The sequence below is a fragment of the Corvus moneduloides genome, chromosome 21 (assembly GCF_009650955.1).
Source record: "Corvus moneduloides isolate bCorMon1 chromosome 21, bCorMon1.pri, whole genome shotgun sequence".
Lineage (NCBI taxonomy): Eukaryota > Metazoa > Chordata > Aves > Passeriformes > Corvidae > Corvus > Corvus moneduloides.
The window spans coordinates 10535666-10562142 of record NC_045496.1 but is presented as its reverse complement, the minus strand read 5'-3'; the positions used below and the strand labels follow the sequence as shown (position 1 = coordinate 10562142).

The window sequence follows — 26477 nt, the reverse complement described above, 5'->3', positions numbered from 1 at the left end:
GGGGTCTCACAGGTGCAGGGTAGAGGGGGGAAATCCTCTCCTTTGGGTGAAAGATGCCAACTTTCCCCCCACTCCCTTCTGAGCAAGGCTCCCTTGTGAAAGCAGCAGTCACTCAGCCACGGCCACCGCACACAGCCAGAGCCTGAGAACACCCTGAGAACAGCCTGAGAACAGCCTGAGAACACCCTGAGCACCCTGAGAACAGCCTGAGCACCCTGAGAACAGCCTGAGAACAGCCTGAGAACAGCCTGAGCACCCTGAGAACAGCCTGAGCACCCTGAGAACAGCCTGAGAACAGCCTGAGAACAGCCTGAGCACCCTGAGAACAGCCTGAGAACACCCTGAGCACCCTGAGAACACCCTGAGAACAGCCTGAGCACCCTGAGAACAGCCTGAGAACAGCCTGAGAACAGCCTGAGCAGCCTGAGAACAGCCTGAGAACAGCCTGAGAACAGCCTGAGAACACCCTGAGCACCCTGAGAACAGCCTGAGAACAGCCTGAGAACAGCCTGAGCAGCCTGAGAACAGCCTGAGAACAGCCTGAGCACCCTGAGAACACCCTGAGCACCCTGAGAACAGCCTGAGAACAGCCTGAGCACCCTGAGCACCCTGAGAACACCCTGAGCACCCTGAGAACAGCCTGCTTTCTCATCACTCGAGCTGCTCTCTCGCTCCCAGGCACTGGCCACTGAGATGCCAGTTCATGAACTGGAGAAGCACGAAGTGGGCTGCATTGAGAGCCCAGCAGGCCGCCTTTCAGATAGCGATCAGCGCGTCACTGCCAGAGCCACGCTCCCGAGCTCGGGAGCCCATTACCACATCAATGCCGGGGAAGTGGGCTTGATCCTCCTTCAGCGAAGCTTTGGCACTGCGGCTCCCTGGGGCATGTTCACACCACCTCGCCCCTGCTTTGGGAATCAGGACGCTCAGCTTCCCAGCCTCCCCGTGCTCCTCCAAAAGGCAATTCAGAGGAGTCTAACTTAGGATATTACTGGGAGGGCTCAAGGCAAAGGCAACTCTTAAAGTCAGCTTGCTGTACTGGGGCTCCTCACAGGGAGCTGATTGTTCTGGGCGACCTGGAGGAAGCTGCTGGTTTGTGGTGAGCAGCTGAACAATATTGTGTGACAGGATGCATCTGCTCCACGTTCCTGTGTGTCTCACACCACCACGGCCAAGTGGCGGCCAGCAGACTCACACCATACAGCCTGTCTGCTAAAGCTCACCCCCACAGGGGCTTTAGGGGTCCCTTCCAACCCAAACCATGCTGGGATTCCAGGACATGGTCACTGGGTTGGAGCACGTGGAGAGGCTGAGGGAGCAGGGCTGGTTCAGCACAGGGAAGGCCTGGCTGGGTGTAGGGGAATAGAATCCCCTCTTCAATTTTATCAGGGGAGCCATAGAGAAGATGGAGTCAGATCCTCCCACGAATTCCAGCCAGGCCAAAAACTAAAAATATGGGACAGTGAGAGTGGCTAAACACTGCAACAGGCCCAGAGGGGCACTGGAACCAGGCAGGGCACGGCAACACCTTGTCCCATGAAGCTGGCCCTGCTCTGAGCAGGACGGCAGAGATGAGCTCGCAGAGAAGAGCTAATTTCAAACTGAAATGAGGCTCTGATTGTGTGATCAGCAGTGCCCTGCATTCCTCAGGCTCATCTCCACACAGATGGGCGGCTTCTTGCAGCAACTGCTGCTTTCAAGTCCCAAGCACCTCCCGGGCGAAGAACACCCAGGATCTCATTTACCCAGAATACAGGATGGTCCTGATCATGCTCAGCAATACTACACAGAGATCCAAATACATTTCCTGCATTGGGATTCCTTCCAAATTTTTTTAAGGCAGCCCCTGAGGGAAGTAATTAATTTTCAACAGATGAAGTCATCGTGTCTCCAAAATCTTCTCCTGCTGCCACAGATGTGAGCAGGTACAGAGTGGAGGGAAAGAACCAAGGCAGCTTTCAAAGGCAGATCTGGAGAGAGTATTTTCAAAAAACACTGAGCAAGAGGTTGAGACATTTCCTTCAGCACATTGTTGGACATCCTTCATGGGCCCTCATGCAGCTCACAGAGCTACAGAACGAACCTGCTGCTGGCAGCAGCTCCACGGCACAGGGCACAGACACTTCCCTCCACAGAGATGAAAGGCTCCACACAGGATGTCTCACTGAAGGGAATCTGGCATGACCATTTCCAGTCACTTCAGTAGCTTCAGCAGTGGATATCAATGCTTCTTGTCTGGACAATGCACAAATGGACTGTCCTGAGCTGGGAGGGATGCACAAGGAGCAGAGAGTCCAACCCCTGGCCCTGCACAGACACCCCAACAATCCCTTCACAACTGAAGGTGCAATACTCTACAGGGACATTGCTCCCAAGTGCCCAAGGAACCATCCAGCACAGAATCCCCCAGACACTTCAGGTCAGGCTTCTTGATAAAGAGGGCACCATGGTACCTCTGTGAGATAGCAGAGCTCATCCTGACACTGGATTCCAATCCCCACTGACTGAAAATGCTGTCCTAAAAAATGAGCTGTTCGCCCAGTTCGCCACCACTGCTGCACAGAAGGTTTCAGGGAAGGGATCTTGTCCCCTTGCTCCTGTCACTGCAGACTTCAGACAGATCCTCAGGGGAAGGCAGCCTGGGGCCGTGCTGGGAGCAGTCAGCAGGTGCCACTTGTCTTTGGGGCCACTGATCAATTCCTGGTCTTGTTCAGCAGTGTCAGCATAGCCTGACACTGTGGGGACTTTCCCAGATCAGAACCTCTTATCTGAACCCACAATTAAATCGTTTTCCTCAACTGCATCCCACAGCTCCAGGTATGCTGATACACAAAATCACAATCCACCTGCAACAGGGAATGGCACAGGTGTAGCTCTGCAGTGAGCTGTAGTGTCAGACTAACCCCATTAAAATAACCTTTGTTTGAAAAGTAACTGTATGACTTGCATAAACCCCCCAAAATACAATTCCATAGCAAATAGACTAAGGTAACTTTACCCTACTTACTTTTTCAGATATAATTTGTTTTCCCTTCTCTTCTGTGTGAAGTCTATCCCGAGGCTCTGTGCTTCCTCCCAAAATCCCCTTCTCACAACCACTGCAGAGGCACCTTCTGAATTCCAGCCTAACCCTGGCCCCAGAGCTGTTGAATATTATTCATCCCAGGGATCAGCAAAGGACCAAGGACTTGGTCTGAATACATAAGCCCCAGATTTTTGATATGCTTCCAGATTTCTCACACCTCAGTCCCACGATGGCAGGCTGGAGATATTTTCTGGGAGCACTCCAGCACTTGGCAAGACTGAAGATGAATGAGGATGGGGAAATTGGCCAAACTCTTTCAGAGCAGAGTAGTGTGTTACTTATCACAGTAGATGCTTTGTCTGAGCCCAGTGACACAGTGCATTGAAGACAAACTGGCAACCCTTATCTTCCCAGTGTATTTTGAAGTAGCATTTATCTCCCTGCCTTTTGTCATCGTGTCACACACACACGAACAAAGTGTCAGGGGCCAGTGGCAAATCCTGCTCTCCAGTTTAAGGAAGTGAAGGCTCCCATCGTGTACTGGGTGACCTGCACTGCTGCTGAGCCTCACTGAGCCTGGGCCTCCTGTAACCAAACATCGTTTCTCTGGTCTTTCCAGCCTCAGAAGGTTTTACAATCCTGGCACTTCCATGAATGTTCTACAGAAGTCACCATCCCAGAACTCTACTCTGGTTTGTATCCTGGAGCACGGAAGCCTGCACAAGGAAAACACAGCTCTGTGCTGAGCTCTGGGACTGCCTGAAGGGTGACTGTCCAATCTCAGCATTCCAAAATCCAGCTCAGCAGAAGCGTGTGACATGGGCTGGTGCTGCAGGATCTGTCTGCAGGAATTCCACCGAGTGAGGAGTTCCATGTGCTGCCAGGGCCGGCCTCACTGTGCGGACAGGGACGGAGCCCCGTGGCTGCAGGTCGCCACAGGGCTGCCACAGCTGTAGGTGTGTGGAGGAGTGAAACCACTGCCTCTGTGCTCCTGCTGGGACCTGAACTCACAGGGTGACACCTCACCCGTTTGTCGGGATGTGCGAGAGCCGAAGCCACCCCGACGCCTTCCCCCAGGGTTTGGAGCCCTGGCATTAACCAGCGTGCAATTAACCCACCAGTAACTCCAGTAAGTGTTCCCATACCCAGTCACATACATAATGAGAACCCATAGACTCAATTTAGGAAAAAAGTCTCCTCTTTTCTGTTTAGGAAAGTCTTCAAAGTAAATAAGCAGAAATCCTGACAATGGAAATACTTGCTCAGGAGCACAAACTCTTCCCATCATTAGTGTATGGAAGAGATGCCCACAGGACAAACATGGGTTACCACTGATTTCTGTTTTGTTGTGCCCAAAGCTCCCCGGCTCAGAGCCAAAGCAATAATCAGTATCCGTGCAGGATCTCTCCCAAAAGCAAAGCTTGGCAGTAGATTTTTCTCTCCTTTAATCTCTTTTGGTACACTTCAGCTCCTGGTGGTTTTTGTTCTGAAGGAGAAATGCTTGAGAGGGTTGACTGAATGAACTCTGAAATTCACACCCTGGCAAATTGGACTGATTTCCTAAATCCATAATTACAACATTCCTCAGAGATATGCATTCTTTCAGAGCGAACAAGGGAAGATTAGTTTCCTGTTTCTTCCCATTTACATGACTTCTCCGTCAAGAGGAACTTTTTTTGTTTCTAAACAATCCTCTGTTTATGTGGTTCTCTTCTTGGCAGGGAACTGGGGAACTAATCTTGCCTAAAAGTATAATACAGCCAAACTATCAATTGCCAGCAGCCTGATTATCTGTGTGCAAGGCAGCTGATTTGCACAGGCTTTAGAAGCCAATATCTATCAGTGAGCACTCAGGGACCGATCGATTACAGAGGGTTTAAATAATCTGGGATGATTATGGAATGACTGGATCGTTTTACTGCTGGCTGGGTAAGAAGGGCAGAGAGGATCTGTGTGTGTGTGTGTGAAGGCTGAAAACTTCAGTGACACTGGGCAAACAGAGCCCCCACGCCTGCACAGCCCCAGCTCACAGCAACTCCCACGGGGCGAGGGCATCCTGGGGCTCCTGCCACGGAGCTGCAGGTGAGAACTGCTCCCACCTGCAAACACAGGATGTGCAGAGCCCTGTTGTTTGGTTTGTTTTGGTTTTTATCAGTGAACCCATCCTCTCTTTCTGTGCTACCCTGGGAAGCACCAAGCCCCATGTCCCATCTTTCCCCCTGCCTTTCCCTATTTGGCTGCACAGGCCAACGTCAGGGCTCTTGACAGGGTTCCCTTGGTCCTGGAGCAACAGGAACGTGAGGATTTGCCTGTTAGAAGTGAGCCTGTCCTCATTTTCACTCTGTGGGATACAAACAGGAGCTGGGGTTGTTCAGCTGGGAGAAGAGAAGGCTCTGGGGAGACCTTGTTGTGGCCCTTTGGTACCTGAAGGGAGCTTATAGAAAAGACAGAGAGTGACTTTATAGAGAGGCAGACAGTGACAGGGTGAGGGGGAGCAGTTTTAAACTGGCAGAAGGGAGATTTTCACTAGATATTGGGGAGAAATTCTTCCCTTTGAGGGTGGGCAGGCCCTGGCACAGGGTGCCCAGAGCAGCTGTGGCTGCCCCTGGATCCCTGGCAGTGCCCAAGGCCAGGCTGGACATTGGGGCTTGGAGCAGCCTGGGACAGTGGGAGGTGTCCCTGCCCATGGCAGGGGTGGAATAAGATGTTCTTTAAAGTCCCTTCCAACTCAAACCAGTCTGGGATTCTGTGACTTTAACCCTGTAGCTGCTGCAGTTTGCAGTCAGTAACAGGTATCCTGGACACTACTCCTGATGGTGATTTCAGGACCTGGTATGTTCCACACATTCCCATAAGGTTTTGCATGATCATCATTCCTGTATAGTTTCCTACTCCTAGGATGCTTTTCCCACTTGGCAGAACTAAACCTCCCCCAGCACACCCCAGTGGAGCTGAACAGCTCACTGACGCTCTTAACTCCTTAATCTAACCCTGACCTCTCAACCCACAGCCATAAGCCAATTAGATCTTCTTTATACCATACCAAATCTCCTCCTGATGAAGCTGTGCTGCCGAGTGAATGCCTGCTAGTGACAGAAATGTAATTACAGTGCTTAGCAGCACGCTGGCCCTGGCTGGTGGCAGGGGGCTAAGGTCAGAATGCATCTCTAACACACCAAAACAATTTAAAGGAGATTTTTTCCCCCCAGTGTGTTCTCTGCAGTTTCCTCTCTTCACTCTCCAGTACTTCATTCGTTTGCACAGTAAGGCTATTTGGCCATCAGTTTTAAGACCGAGGTCCTGAGCTTTCCAAAGATCCCTTGCCAATCCCTCCCTGAAGCAGAATCAGACACCCAGCTCCTGTCAATCCCCAGCTTGGCCCTGTAAATCCACACTTCAGTAAATGGGAGCTGATTTTCCAAAGTTATTGAGCAAACACATCTTACATCACTCCAGAGAAATTTTTGGCTGACTTTTAAAATTATTTTGGACATTTTTGACAATTTGGTAGATTGGACAGCAAATGATGGCAGCTTGTCTTGGCTCCTTTGTACCTACTGTAATATTACACCAGAATTCATCAGCATCTTTGTGCTTAACCACAATTTATTTATCTAGCAATGGCTAGATTTGTTATAAATAAAACTACCACAATTACACCAGCCCTCCAGGTCTTACAGAGAATTAACACAGCCTCAGCCATGCAGGAAGGAGCTGGAAGTATTTACATTTAACTGTACATGTCATCCTTTGATAGACTCTCCTTTAGCTGGGGAGGCACGGAACACGCTGCATGTTTGGTTTTTCCCGTGTGCTTCTCCCACAGCAGCTGGGGCTTTGTTCCATGCAAAGTTCCCCTTCCTTTTAGCCCAGCAGTGCAAACTTCATTAGCACAGGTGCACATTCGCCTGCTCTCCAGCCGAGAGCAGAACGCAGCTGCAGAACTGAACCACAGGGTCATGGAATCGGAATATCCTGAGCTGGAAGGGAACCACAGGATCATCGAGTCCAACTCCTGGAATTACAGGATGCTGCTCCTGAGACAGGCACAGATGTGCCTGTTCTCTGCACCAGCCCCATCAGTCATCCTTTTGCTTTCCAGGAACTCTGGTGTTATTTCAGCTTCCAATCAATATATGACCCCACTGACAAACTGAACTGAAAAATGGAAGAAGATTGATACTTTGCCTCCCACTTTTCCACCTACTACAAACTCTAGTTTGTCCATGGTTTAATATTCCCTTTAAACCATGTTGTGGCTGTGTGTTCTCCCCAGAGACCTCCAACAAGAATAGTGAATCCAAAGAAAATGGCACAGGGAAAAAGCAGGAGGAGTGTCAAAGCACTGTCACCCCCACTGAGCTCCTGTCAGTCCCTGAACAGGGGACAAAATGCAGGGACAGGAATGGAAGGAGAAATGGGAGCAACAAGTTGACACTGGGGGAAGAAAGGCTGCCAGTTCTGACCTGAAACAAAGCAATTCCCCCAGTCCTGACTTCCCAAGAGAGACAGCAGACCTCAAACCTGTGACTAGTCCAGGTATAAATACCAGCTGTTCTGCAAAGGGGAAAAGGACAAGAAAAATCAAACCTCTTTTTTGCAACGGCAGCTGTTAGGCAGCTGCTTAAAGCTGTGGAAAGATAAACGGAATTCTTTTGCAGATGGTTGAACTGGCAGACTGCAGGCAAAACCAGATCAGGAGCAGCTCCTGCATATTCACACACACCCCCATACTGGGAGCTACTGGGCTCCAGTGGCTCAGCACCTCAGCACAAGCACCATGAGCAGCAGCACTGGTGGAACCGTGATCATTTATTCCAGCTGATGATTCCTTCCTGAGACTTCTAAGGCCAGAGGGAGCAAAACGATCACCCACTGGTTTAATTTCCTGCTAAAGAAGTCTGTAAGTACTGACAGGGGACTCCACACATCAGCTGGTTAAACTCGTTTGGGTTTCCACCTTCCAGGAAAAGAGCCAGTCTGGATTTGACATTTGAGTGATGAAATCCATCCCATCCCTGAATAAACACTTCACTCCAACCAGAGGGAAAGATGATTTTGTGTGCAGCCTTCTACTGAGAGACATGTCAGTTACTAATCACCTCTGGAGCATCATTCCCATCTGCACTGCACACACTGCTTCACTCCCTGTGGATATTTAGTTCCTCACACTGCAGAGATGTTGCTCAAAACAACTGGAAAGTTTCCCTTAAGTCAGGGGTTCCAGGGAAGGACACTGGATGTGGGTATTTGCAAAGTGGTCTTTTTGACTCCTTGTCCTTATTCAAGACTCCCCAGAGCAGGAGTCCTGGCCACAAAAAAAAACCTTTGAAAAAATAAATTGCATTCTGCCCTTCAAATTCCCCCTAAAAATTCCCTCCTTGAGTGTAACAGCTATTACATTTTATTCCAGAGGTAGCTGAGTTTTAATTGAGGTCAAAATGGTCCTGTACAGAAAGAATCTTGGCATCAGCCACTGTCATTTAGAAATTAACTGGTCACATAAATAAGACTACATCAACTCCTTGCTGCAGTACAAAGTAATTTACACCTATTAAGTACCAGGAATTGTTAAAGTTTTTCCAATGTATTGCACAGAAAGAAGGGCAGATTTCTGAATTTTATCTGAAAGCAGCATAACAACCCTTGAACTGTAGTGGAACTGGAGTTCTGCATTTCCTAGGAATTACCAGCATCTGACCCCTGCTCACCCAGAGAAGGAGCTGGCACAGTGCTTGATTTTCATGGTCAGAAATTTTAAAATAAATAAGTTATCTCACTGTCCCAACTGGAGGAGGACAGAGATCAGCTGCAGGCTCTCCCTGTGCAGAACACGGGAAACAGCTGCCCCCAGGGCCCATCTCTGCATCCCCACAAGCCCAGAAGAGCCTGAGGAGCTGCACAACAGGGGCCTGAGGAAAATGAGGGCACTTTTCTGGGAGGTGCATCCCTGTACCCTCCTCTCAAACCACACACCAAGGTCAGAGTAGTCTCAACCAGCGCAGTCAGGGAATGGTAGAATGGTGAGGTGGCACTGGATGGGCTTTAAGGCCCCTCCCAACCCAAACCAGTCTGTGATCCTGTGATTCTCTGAAGCTCTGAGTGAACTTTGAACCTTTCAAAACCAATAAAGTCCTGAACAACCTTAGTTTTTGCACTGAAAACCAAAACTTGCTCCAAGATCCTTCCTTTATTCCCTCTTTCCCCTGCGAGCAGCAGCCACCAGCCTGCATAGGTTGTTATTTCAGCTTCCTGCAGATGCACAGGTACAGATTCCCATCGCTTTCAAGTGATGCCAGAGACAGGGATCTCTGATAGCACCGAGCCAGGCTGATAACAGGCAAGTTTCAGCACCACTCGGCTGATAATTACACAGTTGTGAAAAATACATCAGTTGGCAACAAGCAGGAAATACAAAGTTTGCAGTCCTTTGGAAAGCAAAGACAACCCTCTGCCCCAGTGCAGGATGCAGCTCTGTGCTCTCAGGGCTTGCCAGGCACCACACGTGCACTTCCCAGAGATGTCCTGAGCCTGCTGCCTCCAAAGAGGGAGACAGGGGAGCTTCATCCCACACTCCACCATCAACAGAAACCCCTTCCCCACACACACCAAAGCACATCCCCAAGTGAGAATCGTGGAATCTCCTGAGTGGAAGAAACCCCAAGGATCATTGTGTCCAGCCCCTGGAGCTGCACAGGAGAACTCAGCAGTCCTGCTGCTTTGCTGGTGTGTCCAAACAGTGCCTGAGCCCTCAGATCCCTGAGCTCATCAGCCTGGCCCACGACCCCTCAGAGCCCACACCGACCCTTCAGATGGATTTTCAGAAATCCCTAAAGGCTGCAGAATTCAGCCTGAGAGGGGTTCCAGAACAGGAGCAAATGCACAACGAGGCTGCAATTCCATAGGGGAATCATGGACACACAAATAACCACTACTGTGTACCACCATGGAATTTTTGCTGTGTCATTGCCACATTTGTATTTTTTGTAGGATCAGGCTAAACCACGATTGCCTGAACTCTTTTATTTATACATCAAGAAACACCCACCCCGCTCCCTTCTCCCCGTGCTGTTAAAATGACTTGTGTCCCGCAGCACAAGACAGAGACATCACAACATCAAACAGTCACCTGCTGAAAATGGTCACAGCATGCACAGGGAATCTAACTTTTACCCCAGTTTCCTCATACACCTTGCTAGCTGCTGAAGAACAGCCTCTTTTCCCCCTTCCTCATCATTAATCAGTGTAAATACTTGTAGTGTTCACTTACAAGTAAGTGCAGGAAAGTAAAAGAATGTACTTGATAATCTTATCTAAATCACAGAACCACAGAGCCATGGGATATCCTGAGCTGGAAGGGACCCACAAGGATCATTGAGCCCAACTCCTGGCCCTGCACAGACACCCCAACAATCCCCCCCTACCCCCCCCGTGCATCTCTGAGAGTGTTGTCCAAACATTCTAGCTTGGCTCCAGCCAAACTAAAGCATTTTCCAAGACATAAAAGGAATTACAATGTAAGTGTTCTCCCCTGCCCTTCCCTGCATTTACAGTTTTGCTTCCAAAGTGTTGAGAAAGTGCAGAACTGTGATAGCAGGACTACAATAGCCAGAGCTGGATATGCTGAACATCTTAAAATAACCTCCAAGCAAATAACCCTGCAAAAGCAGGAGAGGGAAATCCACACTCACCTGAATGTGGTCTGCCCAATTCTCCTCAGTCATGGTTTTCTGAAAAGACAACACCACTTCTGAGCCATCTTAGGAAAGGGAGGATGTTCCACACAGCAAACTAGAAATGAACACCCTGTTGTCCCCACTGGCATCACCTGAGACCAAGGAATGCACCCCGAGCACATGGGGCACCTCAGCTCCTCAGTGTCTCCACCTGGGGCATGGCAGAACAACACAGCTTGGAGGGGGAATGCAGGGAACTCTCACACCACAGCACAGAAAGCATAAAAATCCACATGCAGCTTGTCCCCAGACTGTTCATCTCTCCAGGCAGCCCATGGCAGGGATCTCGGGGATCATCTGCAAGGCTGAGCCCTCAGAATATAAAAATACAGTTTTTCTCAACAGCCAAATCATGAAAAATCCTCTGGAATCGTGAGGTCTTGGAAATGAAGCTGATAAGTTCATATTCCCATTCTAATGCAGTTCAGAGCCAAACCTGGGGAGAAGGTCAGGATGGGACTTGCTCTCCACTCTGCCAAGAACTGCACGAGACCCACCATGAGTCTCCCCCCAGAGCTGGCAGAGGGGAACAGGGAGTGTCAGAGCCACTTGTATGGAAAGGTACAAGAGCAAACAGGGAGTAAGAGCCTCAAAGAAAACAGCTTTGAGATATCCAAGCATGTAATTTAAATATTAGTGAGATAAAGGAGCCATTTAACCAGAGCTCAGGCACAGCTGAGAATGGTAAACAGAGAGCACCAAAGAGCTCTCAGAAGAAGGGACTGTGTCCAGAAACAGCTGCCAAATGTACCTTAATGGAAGTAACTGGCCAGCGTGAACACTTTAAATCAAGCAAATTCTCCAAAACAAAGGAAGTGGAAGGCCAGAGAGAGCAGAACACCAGATCACGAATCCATTTCCCTCTGCTAAACAAATACACCTGGAGAAATGCTCTCTGCTCTCTCTGTGGATGACCAAGCTCCCCACAGTGATGTCATCCAACACTACAGCTCAGAGATGCAGGAGGCAGAAGTGCTCCATCCTCCCCAGCTCCTCTGGCAGCGGGTTTGGCAGGCAGCAGAGACAGATCAGAGCCTTCCTGATGGACTGGAAGGGCTTGGGAGCAGAACTTGTAAAAAAACTTGATCACAAACTGTTGACACGTTTTGATTATCTCAATTAAGTTATTCAAAATGTAAATGTAACAAAAATCCTCATTCCACGCACGCAACACAGCACGTACCTCAACAAATCTCTTGTAAAAGAGGTAATTCAGGGTTCTCAAGTGCCGCTGATTGATGACATTAGGGCAGAGAGCTGAAAGAAGGAAAAAGACATTTAAGTACACAGCATTTCCTGGAAGTTTTACTGTCTAGACATTACACTTTTCCTCCCCCAGTGTCAGATTGGGTTTGTGGAAGGCAGGATGCCCTCACACTTGGAACAATGAGGGACAGACTCACACATTGTCAGCTTATCTCAACTATAAACTGTTATTTACACTTTCATCCGTGATTAGCAATGCTAATTCTCGGGTCTGATGTCTCTGCCTCCACCACCCCTGAGCGATAAGATCCACTCCCTGGTTCAATATGCTCCATAGTCAATGACTTCACACCTTTAATTAGGCAGCATCCTCACATGGGCACCACCTCAGTCTCTGGAGGCTGCATTCTTTCGGGTTTAATTGGACCCTGTGCTGTTAATTCATTGAAGCAGTTGTGAACACCTCACTCAGGATGTAAACTTGTGGCTGAAGTTTATCCGATAAAACACAGATCCATGAAAGAGACTCCACATCCACACAAAGAGGGTGGGGAATATTGTTCTGCTGAGCTAGCAAGCCACAGTTGTTGTTATTATTTTTATTGCTGTCATCTTCATTAGATATGGTTCATTACAACTGCAAAACCCAAGATCTTCACACAGCACTTTGTTTTGAAATCCAGTGCAGGGAGAGATAAAGGCAGGAGATAAAAGACATGCACTGGCATTAGCACAGGTATCTGTCAACTCCTGCTGGATGCCGAGGTGCCTGTACAGGGAAAGGCTTCACCAAAGCCTTCCTTGGGGTCTCAGTGGCTAAAACCACCTCACTGGGAGCCAAAAGGAGCAGGACCACTAACCAGAAACAGTCACAGAGAACAGGAACGGGAAAATTCTCTGTAGCCTCCCTTGAATTAGCACCCTCAGGGAGAAACTGATTCCTTATCCCTCTCCATGCCCCACACAGGGCATGCCCGAGGACTAAAACCCACGAGAACAAAGAGTGATCTCTGGATACCAGAGCCTGGGATCAGAGGGGTATGGATTTATGTCCCACTGGTTGCAGCTGCTCCTCAGAGTGCCCTGAAGCATCACCTCAGAACCTAAATGTTTCCATCTCAAACAGAAGGTTAAAGCTGGTATTTTTAAGTTAATCTTCCACAGTGTGACAACAGATCCTTCCCCTCAAAGCATCTGAGGAAATTACTGCAATTATCATGCAGGATATTGCACCAGTAAATATGGTGATCTTTCCTCTGGATATTATCCCAATATCTGGAGGAGAAATCATCAGCTCATGGAAAGAAACACTCTCTAAAGAATGCAAGATCAACGTAAAAATTAGTAACACCACCACCTGACTTGAAGTTTTCAAAGCACTTCAGACAGAACCATGGCATGACCCCTCCAGACCACCCAAAAGATCCACTGAACAGCTTTTTCTTTGAGCTTCTGAAGGAAATATCCAGCTGTGGCTCACCTGTGCCAATGTGGGGCCAGCTGTGGCTCACCCGTGCAGATGTGGGGCCAGCTGTGGCTCACCTGTGCAGATGTGGCCGAGCGCAGCCAGCTGTGGCTCACCTGTGCAGACGTGGGGCCAGCTGTGGCTCACCTGTGCAGATGTGGCCGAGCGCAGCCAGCTGTGGCTCACCTGTGCAGATGTGGGGCCAGCTGTGGCTCACCTGTGCAGATGTGGCCGAGCGCAGCCAGCTGTGGCTCACCTGTGCAGATGTGGGGCCAGCTGTGGCTCACCTGTGCAGATGTGGCCGAGCGCAGCCAGCTGTGGCTCACCTGTGCAGACGTGGGGCCAGCTGTGGCTCACCTGTGCAGATGTGGCCGAGCGCAGCCAGCTGTGGCTCACCTGTGCAGATGTGGCCGAGCGCAGCGCTCTCCTGCCCTCTGCTGCCCCGCAGCGCTGCGCTCCCGGCAGCGCGGGGCCGGCCGGGGGCGGTCACACGGACGGAAATCCCACGTTAAACCAGACGGACAACTGAGTGCTCAAGCGAGGAGAACATTGCTCTTGGGTCACGTTAAAAACCTTTGGAAGCCCATGGCAAACACTCGCTCACAGCGCTCAGAGCTGGAGGTGTTCGTGTGTCCCTGCCCCGGCACAGCCCCACCGCCATCGGGGCTCTCAGGTGCCACCTCTCTCGCCTCTGTCACTCTGCTCTCACCTCCCTCACTGGCACGGAGGCACTAAGCCCAACAGACGAGGCTGTTACACTTCCCAGAGCAGGATCCTTTCTACCTCAAACTTGATAATTGTCAATGAAAAACATCAACTGAGCTCTCTGTGTGTCCTGCCAAACCACAGCAGAGAACAGACTCAACCATGTCAGCCCTGGGAAGGGGCTGTTGCCTCACGTCTGAGATCTGTTTTGACTGAAACTTGCATTTGTAAAGTCGATCTCACAGGGTCTCCAAAGACTGTTAAGTAATTAGCTTGGAAAAGCTACAGGCTCGTTAACCCAGAGCACACTGACCCAGGTGTGAGGAAAGACTCAATAAACCTCAATTTCCTCAATCACACACCACTTTTGCCCAACTTCTTCCTTCCCCAATAAGGGTAATTAAATGAAATCCACACACAGTTTATTGGGACACCTTTGGGACTCAGCAGAAAATCTCCCACTTCCATGCCCTGTTTGGGAGTTAACAGGAACACAGCTCTGAAAAAGAACAGGACTAATCTAAGAGGATGGCTTTTTTTTTCCCCTGAGGTGTGAGATCTTTTTTATACTGGGCCACTCCTCCTATCTGGCTCTGAAATTTAGGGCTGGTAGTTCCCAGGAGTGTTCCAGATCTCAGTTGCTGATGGACACCTCAGCCTTGCTTGGCAGCCAGTGAGATTTACTGTGAGTGGGCAAGAGTGAGCTCAGGGAGTGCAATCTCCAAGTTGATTTGGAACTGCAAGAACTGAGTCACACATTGCCTTCTCATACCCAGAAACCCCATCCTCCTCCAGCCCTTCTCACCAAAGCCACTTCCCTCCCTGCTGCTGCTCTCAGGCTCTCACAGTGAGTGGGAGCCACAGGGAGGAGGAGACCGAAAGCAGCCGCAGCATCAGACAAGCCCAGGTGAGGTGACAAGAAGTGTGAGCTCTGCCTCACCACCAGCTTCAGAACAAGATAAACGAGTGTTTCTTTTATCTGTATGTTTTGCCCAGCCTGCTGACTTTTTGTGTACTTTTTCCTCCCAGTCAGACTTGCTTCCACTAAAGAATGGAGAAAGAACACCCAGAACTTCAGCAAAAGGGAGGGAGAGATGGAAAGACAAAGAAATTCCAGCCAATTCAGTTGCAGCACAACCAGCACTAAGGCAGCAATTCCTCTGCAGGTATCCATCCCTTCCAAAGCACTTCAAAGGGGACTGACAGCCACAGTTCAGCAACGTGTGAATTCCTGCTCACAGTTACACGTGGCACGATGTAAAAAATAAACGCCAACTGTCCTGTATGGGGCTGGGGCAATCATCCAGCACTGGCCTTAGCTGGAGTCCAAACCAGTTGCCAGCATCCCCTCTCACACCAGCAGAGCTGGGCAGCCCTCCTGAGCAAGGACTTGCCCTGCACTGCAGACACTGCAGTTTACATGGGAGAAAGGTCTGGAAGTACACCTGTCTGGAAGGAATGGGATCTGTATTTACCTCAAGGAACCTCCTCACCAGTGAATATCTGGCCATTATTATCAGCAGCTACAATATCTGAAAGCATCACCAGGTCGAAGCACGCTGCATCCCACAGAGCACACCTGAGCCCCACATGTGCTCCTCTCCCAGATTTTTCTTTTCTTTTATTATCATTTCTCAGGATTTTGCATGTGAACAGTTATATCATTTCACCTCCACCATTGCATCATACCTGTGGTGGAGCTTTCATAAGGAAGGGGAACAACTCATTTCTCTTTACAGATCATCAAAGACAACACAGCCGACTGAATGCCCAACGTTGTCAAGGAGGGAAAACTACTGAAAACTAATGAACTCCTGGGAAGCTTTTAATTTCTAAATAAACCATCCCCATATGTCTCAGCTTTCCCACCAACGTGCTGGGTTTAATTATATCCACTTTTCCTCCAGTGAGAGTTTGCAGGGTTTGTTAACTTTTGAACACCAGTCTGAAGATGGGAAGATTAATATGCAGTAGTGTTTGTGACAGGTGTAATAAGCCCTCAATTTGTGGTTAGAAAACCCTTTTCAGTCCAAGAAAAGAGAATTGCAAACCTTGGGTTGATGATGGGAACCTCTGCAGGGTAAAAGCTAACGGTACACCTAAAGGGGTCTGGTGCAAGGCCCCAAAGAGAAGGAAAAAACAGTCCCTGCTAAGAACCAAAGCAAAGCAGGTTTTGTTAGAGAGCTGCTGGTGAAGTGATGGAAAGTGTGCCACTTCTCTTGCAAAGCTCCAAGAGCCTTAAAATTCACCCCCACCAACCCTAGTTTATGTAAAGAACACAAAGGGCTGAAGCTCCTGCTTCCCAAGGGTTATCTCCTTCCAGCTGACACACCCGCAGCTCAAGAAAACAGATCCCCAGTGAATAATGACTTGCCTCTTATGTGAGAGGAATGGAGTCATAACTCAGAGCTGACCATGGTGTGTTTATGCAGAGCCATGCTGAGGTCAGGATTTATTTCAGATCATGGCAGAAGCAGTCTATTAGTCGCCAGCACTTCATTCTTCGACAGCACAAAGTGATAATTCCCATAACTTACCAGCTTTGTTTTTCAATATCATTAATTAAACCCTGAAATTCCCCAGGATAAATGACAGCAGAGATTCCTTGATGAACATGGAAGAAGACAAATTGACTCTGCCTGTTCTTTATTACTGAGATAACTCCACAGTATGTTGCAATATCCCATACCTGGGTCAACGTTGAATCTCTCCAGGAGCCTGAAGACCAGCTTGCTGAGCACTCTGCGGTTAAATTTTTCTGGTTTGTACCTGGACAGGCCTTGATATGGTCTGTAACAACACCAGAAAGACACACCTGTGGCAAAAGGATGCTTCCCAAATAGCAGCTATTTAACAGCAGAGGGACTGGGGCTTGCTGGATGTTGGTAAGGGCAGGCCCTGCCTTCCCCAAGGTACAGTGAAAAGTCAACAGCGCAACCACACAAATTTCAGTCGATGACTTGAAGCAAGTCCAGAGGCTCATTCTAAAGAAAGCGAGCAACTCCTTTTCATCTCTTTTACAGAGCTGACAGCAACTATTGCAGCTACAGCCTGACTCTGACTGTGCTGCTGGCTCTGAGTGACAGGAGTTACTTGAGTGAGAGGCAGCTCAGAATGAAAGCACACACCATGGGTTGATGAGCACAGGAAGGTTAACCACTTGCACCTCTTGTTCTTCTGCCACTTCATCACAGTGTTATCTTCCTGCCAAACCTGCACAACCGATACTGAAAGTCACCCTTGTCTGCAGCAAAGCACGAGGGGCCGATTGCTCCAACCTCCATGGGAAGCTTTGATACTGCTCTGCTGCTGGGGTGTCCTGCACAGGTTTCATCTGCACTCCTGGCAGGAATGGAGCATCTGTCAATAGCAAGGATTACTCTGTCCTACAGGCTGGGGTGTTGGACAAGGCTCTGGCACAGCCACCAGAATTTTCCCTTTTTCAGCCAAAAAGTCAATATATTGCAGTCCCTTATGTTGGGACACGATCACAGCCAGCCAGCCAGGGGACAGACACAGCCACAGCCAGGGGACAGACATGCTGTGCTCTGATCCCAGCACAGCCAGGGGACAAACACAGCCACATCCAGGGGACAGACATGCTGTGCTCTGATCCCAACACATCCAGGGACAGACACAGCCACAGCCAGGGGACAGACACGCTGTGCTCTGATCCCAACACATCCAGGGACAGACACAGCCACAGCCAGGGGACAGACACGCTGTGCTCTGATCCCAACACATCCAGGGACAGACACGCTGTGCTCTGGCAGCACCTTGGCCCCAGCTGTTCAGAAGGACAAGTGTTTCTACCTTGTGATGTCTCTGATATTGAAGCTGGGGTCACACCACATGTCCAGGGTCTGCAAGAGCTTCCTCTGGAGCTCGGGATATTCTCCCACATAATCTTCCACCAGGTTAGCTTTATCCTGGAGCAGCAGTGGGGTGCACATCTAGGAGAAGAAATTACAATGAAAGCACCGTGCCCTGCCTTTGGTCCCCATGGAACACTAGAGCAAGTCCCAGCCCTGCCCAAGCCACCAGTGCAGCCTACAAGAGTGCTGTGACATTTGTTACACAAATGTGAGCAAAACTTCAGTGTGGCAAGGTACTGATCTCTGCCTCAGTGATGAGCACAGCCAGGATTTGTTACAGCAGTGGCTGCAGCCAGAAAAACTGGGCAGGAGGTGGAATGGGGTCTAACAAAACACACTCTGTGCCTAACCTTGATGTAAAGGTACATCAACAACACAACAGGGACTTCTTGGGAATGGAGCAAAGCCTCAGGTGAAAGGCAGCAGGACTTGGAGGGCCCTGATGGATCTCCTGCTAAACAAAAGGTGGATCTGATGACAGAGGAGCCTGCAGAGAAAATGACTCACCTTCTCTACATCTTGATCTGGCTGTAATTTCAGCTTAATACTCAGTATGGCTGCCTAGAAAACATGAAAAAAAGTTGTGTATTTAGAAGAATCCTACAGTGGATAAATGGGCATTATTCCAAAGTGAAGTAAAAACGCCGTTATACACATTTTTAATGTGTTAATTGTTTCTGTTACATTGTCAAGCCCAAATCCTGCAAGCATTTGGCCCCATTCATTCCACAAATGTACAATAACACTCCTGGCAGAGCTGCATATCCTGAGCAGCAACAGCCCCGGAGCAAAAATTAAAGATCAAGTAGCTGGGCAAAACGAGTGAAGCACTTGGACAAACCAGCAGGGATGGATATTTCCTATCAATTCAGGGTAAAAAGCACCTGACCCACCACATCTTTCCGAGCTAACTTCAGTCTCACCTGCCTTTGAACTCCCCCCATCACTGGCAGCACGTGTTCTGCAGAGCCAGACAAGCACCACAGACACCTCAGATCATCCCTGCTCACAGCAGCAGCAGTGGATTATGTTCCTTTCTGGGGAATTCTTGCCTGTATTTCACCCACAGCATCACAGAGTGCGCAACAGGAGGGAACCAACACATCATGGAAGCTCAGCTGCTCAATCCTACTGCCCCAGTTAGCAGTGGGAAAACACCAGTTTGTTCTGTTTGTTTTGGTTTGGGTTTGGTTTTGGGGAAGTTTGGGTGGTTCACGCTTTTTTTAACACTGCTTCATTGGAAGTCCAGGCTTCATCTTCGAAAGAGAAATCAAGAGAAGAGCTTTAAGTGACAAAAACAGGAACCTTCATTAACACAGAGACTGAACAGAAAGGCTCAGGAGCATTGCTTAGCCCAGCTAACCCTCAGCCAAACGTCTCCCTTACTCCAGACTTTATAACTATTCCACAAGTTAGAGGCAAAGAGCTGCTTCTTTCGTCTCACATTATCAGCTTAACATCACAATCTTCAAGCTGAGTGATTATTCTCCAGTTGAAGGCTGCTACTTCTGGTGTGGACCTGAAGAAGGGGTTTGGGTTTCCAAAGCTTTGGGAGCTGGTTTTGTTTTCCTCCCAGCTCCTCATTTTGCTGAATTAAAAGAAATCATTAAAAAAAATTAAAAATGCAACTCTCAAAGCCTTGTTTCACCATTTGATCTCATTAGCACCTCCTATTGTAGCCTTAGTTTTAACTGCAACATCCAACAGCTCCCTAATGGCTTTTTAATGTTCAGATTAACCTAATTGCAGCACTGTTATCTACGTGGCAGAGGTTTATCTCCAGCTCTATTAACTGTACAGGTGACTTAATCAGATGAACATGCCTGGTGTCAGGTTGGGTTTTCCTCTTCCCCTGGTTGGATATTCCACCCTGTCCCAAAGGGTGTAGAACAACAGATGTTCGTTTGTCCAAAGTGTGGGGAGCCCTCCCTTCCCTGCCCAGGGCTGGCAGACTCAGCTCCCCCAGCCCAGGCCTGGAGGACTCCAATCACACAGAGGTTCATGGAATCATTACTGTTCGAAAAGACCTCTGAGATCACCAAATCCAACCATCAGCCCAGCACCACCACAGCGTTCACTGCCAAGCCACGTCCCCAAGTGCCACAGCCACATGTTTTTTCAAACACCTCCAGGGATGGTGCCTCCATCGCTTTGGGCAGCCTGGCCCAGCGCTTTACCTAAGCTGGTTTTTAACAGCAATTCAACATCCTCCAGCTCAAGCAGGTAACAGAGCAGCAGAGCAATGGTGCTGCTGGCAGAGCCTCCCCGCAGCAGGAACACTCCCGGAGCAGGGCAGCTGCCTTGTCCACGCCTGAAGCTACACATGGAAGGAGAAGCATGAGCTGGGCCCTAGGAACAGGCACCAGGCGGGATCAGGGTGCAGCTCCAGGGGCTGGGCTGAGCGGGGAGGCCAGCAGAGATAACATCAGCCTGTTTACAATGGGAATAGTAGGAGAAGAGATATGAGTAACTGTAATAAAGATGAAAGTGCTTGGCAGCTGTGTCTGTGGTCTCAACTCCGAGCTATTTTAAGATTTTGTTTTGTTATTATCGTGTTTTGAATTGTTTCACTCCACAAACAAGTTTTGTGTAAAACGACCCTATTTTTAACAGTCTGTTTACAGCCGATAAGATCTCCAGCAAAGCAACACCTCATTCACAGGCTCATTTTGACTCAGAAAACAAACACTTTAATGAGGCCGAGCAGGCTGTAACCGAACGGGTGAGAAACCCCCTCCCCAGCCAGAGCCAGCATTCCCCATCTGCGGTGCCGGGCTGGAAGGCGAGCCAGGGAAGCTGGAATCTGGCAGTCCGGCTCATCCAGCTGCAGATCCTCGGGCTGGATCAGCCGGGCTACACAAATCCTGAACAGCAGGTACCCCCCACTTCACCAGCTGATCAGTAAGAGCCAAAATCCGAGGCAGGATGCAGGAACATGGGGAAGCTCTGGGGAATGCTGAGCTACTGACACCTTATCAAGGTCTACTCACCCCCTCAAACTCCAAAGAGAACGTTATTGTCATGGCTGGTGGTACAAGGAGCCTTTGCACAAAAATACATTTCATCCACAGAGAGTTTCTAGCACAATCTAATAACAGCAATAATTATCATTACTGCTGCACATAACAGTGTTCAACCTGTACTGAACCCCCAGATGAGAGCAGACCCGGGGGAGGCTGGTCCCTCTCTTGCCTTGAACCCCCAAGTGTACATGGGAGAGGGATGTGGTGAATGCACTGCTTAGAGCAGGAGAAAAGCTGATGGCCATTGCCTGATCCAAATCCTGTCCAAGCTCTGGAGTCTCCTCATCCTCGGGGAGCTTTGGGCCGTTCTTTGACTTAATGATGGTGAATGCAAAAATCCTATCTGGACGTTTTGTAATAGTTTTGTCTCCCAAGGATAAATACCTCAAATATAGCAGAGGGCTGGTTGAGGCTGGGGCAGAATTCAAAGCTGGGCAACACTCCATTGAATTCTACCTAACTCACGTGTAGGTGCATTGACAAAGGAGGGGGGAAGCGTCCCAAACCTGACGTGTTCAGGCCCAGCTACGAGCACCAGAACACTCCTGCAGTCACACGAATGCAAGCCCACGAGCATGGGAAAGTGGGGAGTGTTCTGGAGCGAGCACAGCCCCGACACTGCACCAATACCTGCTGCTCTTGGCTTGTTTTGAATGCAGTTGGCTCTGTCTCATCGAAAAATGACTATTCTTTCCACGTACAGTACGAGGTGCAGGAAGCCACACAAGATCTTATCGGCAAGGGCATGTGCACTTGGGTGGTGTCTGCACTGACAATTTCAGCAATTTTCCCACGGTGGGGCTCGCAGCAGAAGAAAAACCTCGTACAGGAGAACTGCTGGAGTGCTGAGGCAGGACACACCAGCAGTTTCTGATGACTCCTGCACTCGGCTCTGCTGTGAGCGAGCTGGGACAGCACAGATGCAGAGTCTGTGCCTGACTTAGTGCACTATTTCTGAACACACGGTGAGGGAATTTCTGAGAACCCAGAGAATAAACCAAACAACAGAAGGAGAGTTTGCAGAGGAGGAACCAATGTCAACTCCAAGAAAATCACAGTGATCAAAGCCTGGAAAATGGCAGAAATAATGGAGTAAAAGGCACACCAGGTATTAATCACTGGGCACATCTGTTTTGTGTTTTGGAATCACTCATTTCAAACTTGTGGCTAATCAGCTTTGCTGAGCTCTCAGAGTGCATCACTGCACAGTAGATGACATCAGGTTCGATGGTTGATTGCTTCCTGCTCAAAGGGCACGCCGTACACACAGCTGGCTCTGGGAAGGGCTGCAGGAACCAGGGAAACACAACATTCCTCAGGCCCACACTCAAGAGACCAGGAAAGAGTGAGACCATCAACATGGAGCAGTGACAGGTTATTCTCAGCTAAAGAATTTGAGGTAGAGGGAGAGAAGTACCAGTCCAGGTTGGAATATGCACAGGTGAGGGGAAGAGGGAACTGAAGCCAACCCTCTCTGATTTATCAGCGTCCCTCAGGTCACTCAGCAGTTTTACATGGGGCTGAACTGCTCAGGGCACCCACCTCCACCAGATCCCGACTCTGCACAGCTGGATCTGCTGCACATCCCCAGGGCTGTCCCAGAGCCCAGAAACGCTGGCAGTAGGAGCAGAACTCTTCCATCTCATTTGTGACTCCCAGTTATGTTGAAGCTCCTTCCCCAGCATTCTCTGGGCACAGCCCAGGGCAGAAGTGGCTCTGGAGGCCAGGAAGGGCAGCAGTGGCCCATGGCCCGTGGGTTGGCTCCCTCTGCTCCACAGGGGCATCACCTGGCAGGCAACGGGCCACTAAAGCTGTCCTCTAGCAGCAGGGTAAGTTCAGAGGAAAAAGGGGTAGACACTAAAACATCATCTTTACACGAGAAATAACTGCTGTAACATTTTCCTTGGGCTTCTTATCCAATATGATTCTTGATTTAAAAGATAAAAGGAAATACAAATGCACACACTTTAAAATACACTAAGAGCTGAACAAGTCTTTGTATAATTAAGGTGATGAATGGAGATAAGAAGCAATATCAGAGACATTTTCCCTGGCCTGAGAACAGCTCAGAAAAAGCCAGAGTGAAGAAATCCAAAATCTGATTATCCATTATTGTGTTCAATCAATGCTAACACTGATCTCTACTGACAGATCTGCAAAGATACACCGTGTGTAGTGCAGCACCATGGATGAAGCAGGGCTACAAACACCAGCATCCCTGACTCTGTTCAGAACATCCCTGCACTGAAACTGAAGGTCGTGGTGGGGATAGAAAAGTCCATTTTTACACTTTTGAGTATTTGTTCTCCTTTAACTCTGGTGAACCACCCTTTCTACTACGTCTGTAGTAGTATTGCTGACAAAAACTTGCAATTCTGTGTCTACACAGCTTTTTCGCTGGGTACTCCAACATATTTTATGTCAAATTTTAACTGAACTCTACCAGATAACCCACATTATCTTAATTGAAAGAGCAAACATTAACGAAATTTAACATATGAGCCATCATTATTTCTAGAAATTGATGGATAAAACATTAGAAGAAAAAATATACTCTGCTTTTGAAAACACAGAAATTTGAACAGATAGCATCTGAAAATCCTGTTAAAAATAAAATACTAATGGCTGCATCCAATATTCATGTTCAAGAACCAAAGCGATGAAGGGAAGAGAAACTCTGCGAATCACCAATACAGAGGCTGGAGTGGGAGGTCTCTCAGGCCCAAGAATATTTCTGGTTGTCAGAGGCTAAAAAGATTATTTATTGTTTCCTTCCTAAACCCAGCTCCACTGCCACCTGTTCAGAATTTACTATAAAGCTGTTAAACAAGACGAGAACTTTGATGCTGACTGTGAAAACAAGTTTCACTGTATCTGACCCGAGTAGCACTCACTGCTGATCCAGAAGCAAAGGAATTTGATTTTTTTCTCTAAGCACAGCTATCTTTTTACCTTTATAAGCTGTTTAAAAAATGTAAATAAAATAACTCAGTGGACAATAGAGGGCATTCATCCCCCAGAAAGACAGCCGCCACCCTTAGACATGAAATATCGCAGCACATTAAGTCATGAGACCCTGCTAATCAAAGCTGACAGGGCCCTGAATGTGATTTCTGCTGAGACTTAGCGATATCATGGGGCACTGAAGCATGCACAGCCTGCCAGACTGCCCCTGTTCATGTGACAATGGCTTTTATTCCCCAAAGGGGCCTGCGAGTGACAAGAGTCCCCTTTGTCTCCGGGCTCCCGCATTCGCAGTGCAAGAGAGGTTCATTCAAGCAGCCCCAGACACTCTTTGAAAGGCTGAAGTGTAACATAAGATGACCATGAAACACTAGCTTGCCTTCTGCCTACCCCTCATTCTTCTCCAGCACAGCCTGGCCTATTCAGGGCCTCTCGCAGCCCCGCTCGCGCTGCATTACCCCCGGTCTGCTGAATCCCGGCATTGTCCCGGGCACCCAGCACCCTTCCCACACGAAACACCCATGTCCTTCCCACACGAAACACCCATGTCCTTCCCACACGAAACACCCATGTCCTTCCCACACCAAAACACCCATGTCCTTCCCACACCAAAACAGCCATGTCCTTCCCACACCGAAACACCCAGAGCCTTTCCCACACCAAAACACCCAGAGCCCTTCCCACACCAAAACACCCATGTCCTTCCCACACCAAAACACCCAGAGCCTTTCCCACACCAAAACACCCAGAGCCCTTCCCACACCAAAACACCCAGAGCCTTTCCCACACCAAAACACCCATGTCCTTCCCACACCAAAACACCCAGAGCCTTTCCCACACCAAAACATCCATGTCCTTCCCACACCAAAACACCCATGTCCTTCCCACACCAAAACACCCATGTCCTTCCCACACGAAACACCCAGAGTCCTTCCCACACCAAAACATCCATGTCCTTCCCACACCAAAACACCCAGAGCCCTTCCCACACCGAAACACCCATGTCCTTCCCACACCAAAACACCCACCATGTCCTTCCCACACCGAAACACCCACGTGTAGGGTATGCCCAGCCACTGCCCTGGAGGGATGTCTGCTGAGATAAGGAGATGGAGCAATCTCCCAGCAGGACCCCCCTGGGAAGGCAGCTACTCTTCAGTTACGGTGAGAAAAGGACAGACCCAGAATCCTCTGGGAGACCCTATGCAGATCCTCTGTAACCCATTGGCCTTTACCCTCTGACACCCACCCCCTGTACCCCTATAAAAGCCAGCCCTCTGCTCCTGCGAGGGACAGAGCGCTCGTCCCTGGCCTCCCCTTCGCCAGAGTACGGACCAGGAGTACGGACCAACAATAAAGCTCCTCGTGCAGAACCAGCCACACGAGCCTCTCGTCTCTCTCTCTGGTCTGGTCTGGCCTGGAGGCTGCCCTGCAGAGCTGAGCTGGAATCACGAGCTGACAATCACTAAAGAGCTGACAGTCTCTGCAAGGGCCCTCCTGGCCAGCAGCTGAGGGAAGACACCGGGCCTCGGGAAGGCGATTCCTTTCGGGACCATCTCTCCAGACCGGTCACTTCTTCCTCGGTCAGAGCTACTGACCCCTCACCAGCTGTAATACCCATGTCCTTCCCACACCAAAACACCCATGTCCTTCCCACACCACATTCATGCAGAGACCTCCCTACACTGCATTCATCCCGGGCCCTTCCCATAGCACATCCTCCAGCCCTCAGCACCCTTCCCACATGGTGTTCCCCAGGACCTTTCCCCACACCACAACCCTGGCTCCCATCACTCTTCCCACAGCACATCCGTTCGGCAGCACGGCTGGGCTCCGGCACCACTGGCACAGCCCAGGTGGAGGGTGGCATGGAGCCGTGGCTGGCTTTGGAGGGGTTCTGGGAAGGGGGCAAGGCTGCTGTGCTTCATTGGAACTCCCAGAGCGGGAATGCTGAACGCTCCCACCTCCCCATGCCATGGGGGGCCATGGCGAACAGAGCTGGGAGCCCCTCACTTTGCTCAAAGCTCTCACTGCTCCTTCAGCAGCTGCACGCCCCTGTCACAAAAGGAAGATAAAACGCCAGAGAGCCCAGACACCTCAAAACCCCAGTTACACATCCCTGCTCTTCCCCAGCTCCCAGCATCTGCCTGCTCCCTGCATCCCGGGAGCACAGTGCCATCCGCTGGTGCTGCTCCCCTGCAGGTGCCTCCTCAGCACAGCCCGTGCTGCCAAACCAGAACTGTCACCTCCACCTGTCCCCAGTCCCCTCTCCTGTGCCCTGTGCCAGCACTGCCCCGAGCCCCGGGCTCTGCCTCCGAGCAGCTCCCCCAAACCAGGTGTAAGGGAGGGCCAGAGGTGCTTCAGAAACAAACAACTGCCACGGCCAGCCCCACGGAGCTCTGGGATCCCGTTTTCCAAAGGGAACATTCTCCAAAACCTCCATGAGGGAAAGGAGCCTGAACTCTCAGGGCAGAGGAC

At 49.6% G+C, this 26477-nt stretch overlaps 1 protein-coding gene across 13 annotated transcripts in view; it reads right to left on the bottom strand.

The window, feature by feature from the left end:
- The window catches only part of EXD3 (exonuclease 3'-5' domain containing 3), a 213873-nt gene that overhangs the window by 122062 nt on the left and 65334 nt on the right, over positions 1 to 26477 (bottom strand). For all 13 annotated transcript variants that reach the window (XR_004244042.1, XM_032130580.1, XM_032130570.1 and 10 more), the window contains 5 exons: positions 18520 to 18573; positions 17951 to 18090; positions 16827 to 16927; positions 11945 to 12018; positions 10717 to 10755 (listed from right to left, as the gene is read on the bottom strand). Coding sequence is in view for 12 of the 13 variants with exons in the window: in XM_032130580.1 (XP_031986471.1) it covers positions 10717 to 10755; positions 11945 to 12018; positions 16827 to 16927; positions 17951 to 18090; positions 18520 to 18573 (408 nt within the window). In the remaining variant the exon portion in view is untranslated. The remainder of the gene's footprint in view (positions 1 to 10716; positions 10756 to 11944; positions 12019 to 16826; positions 16928 to 17950; positions 18091 to 18519; positions 18574 to 26477) is intronic.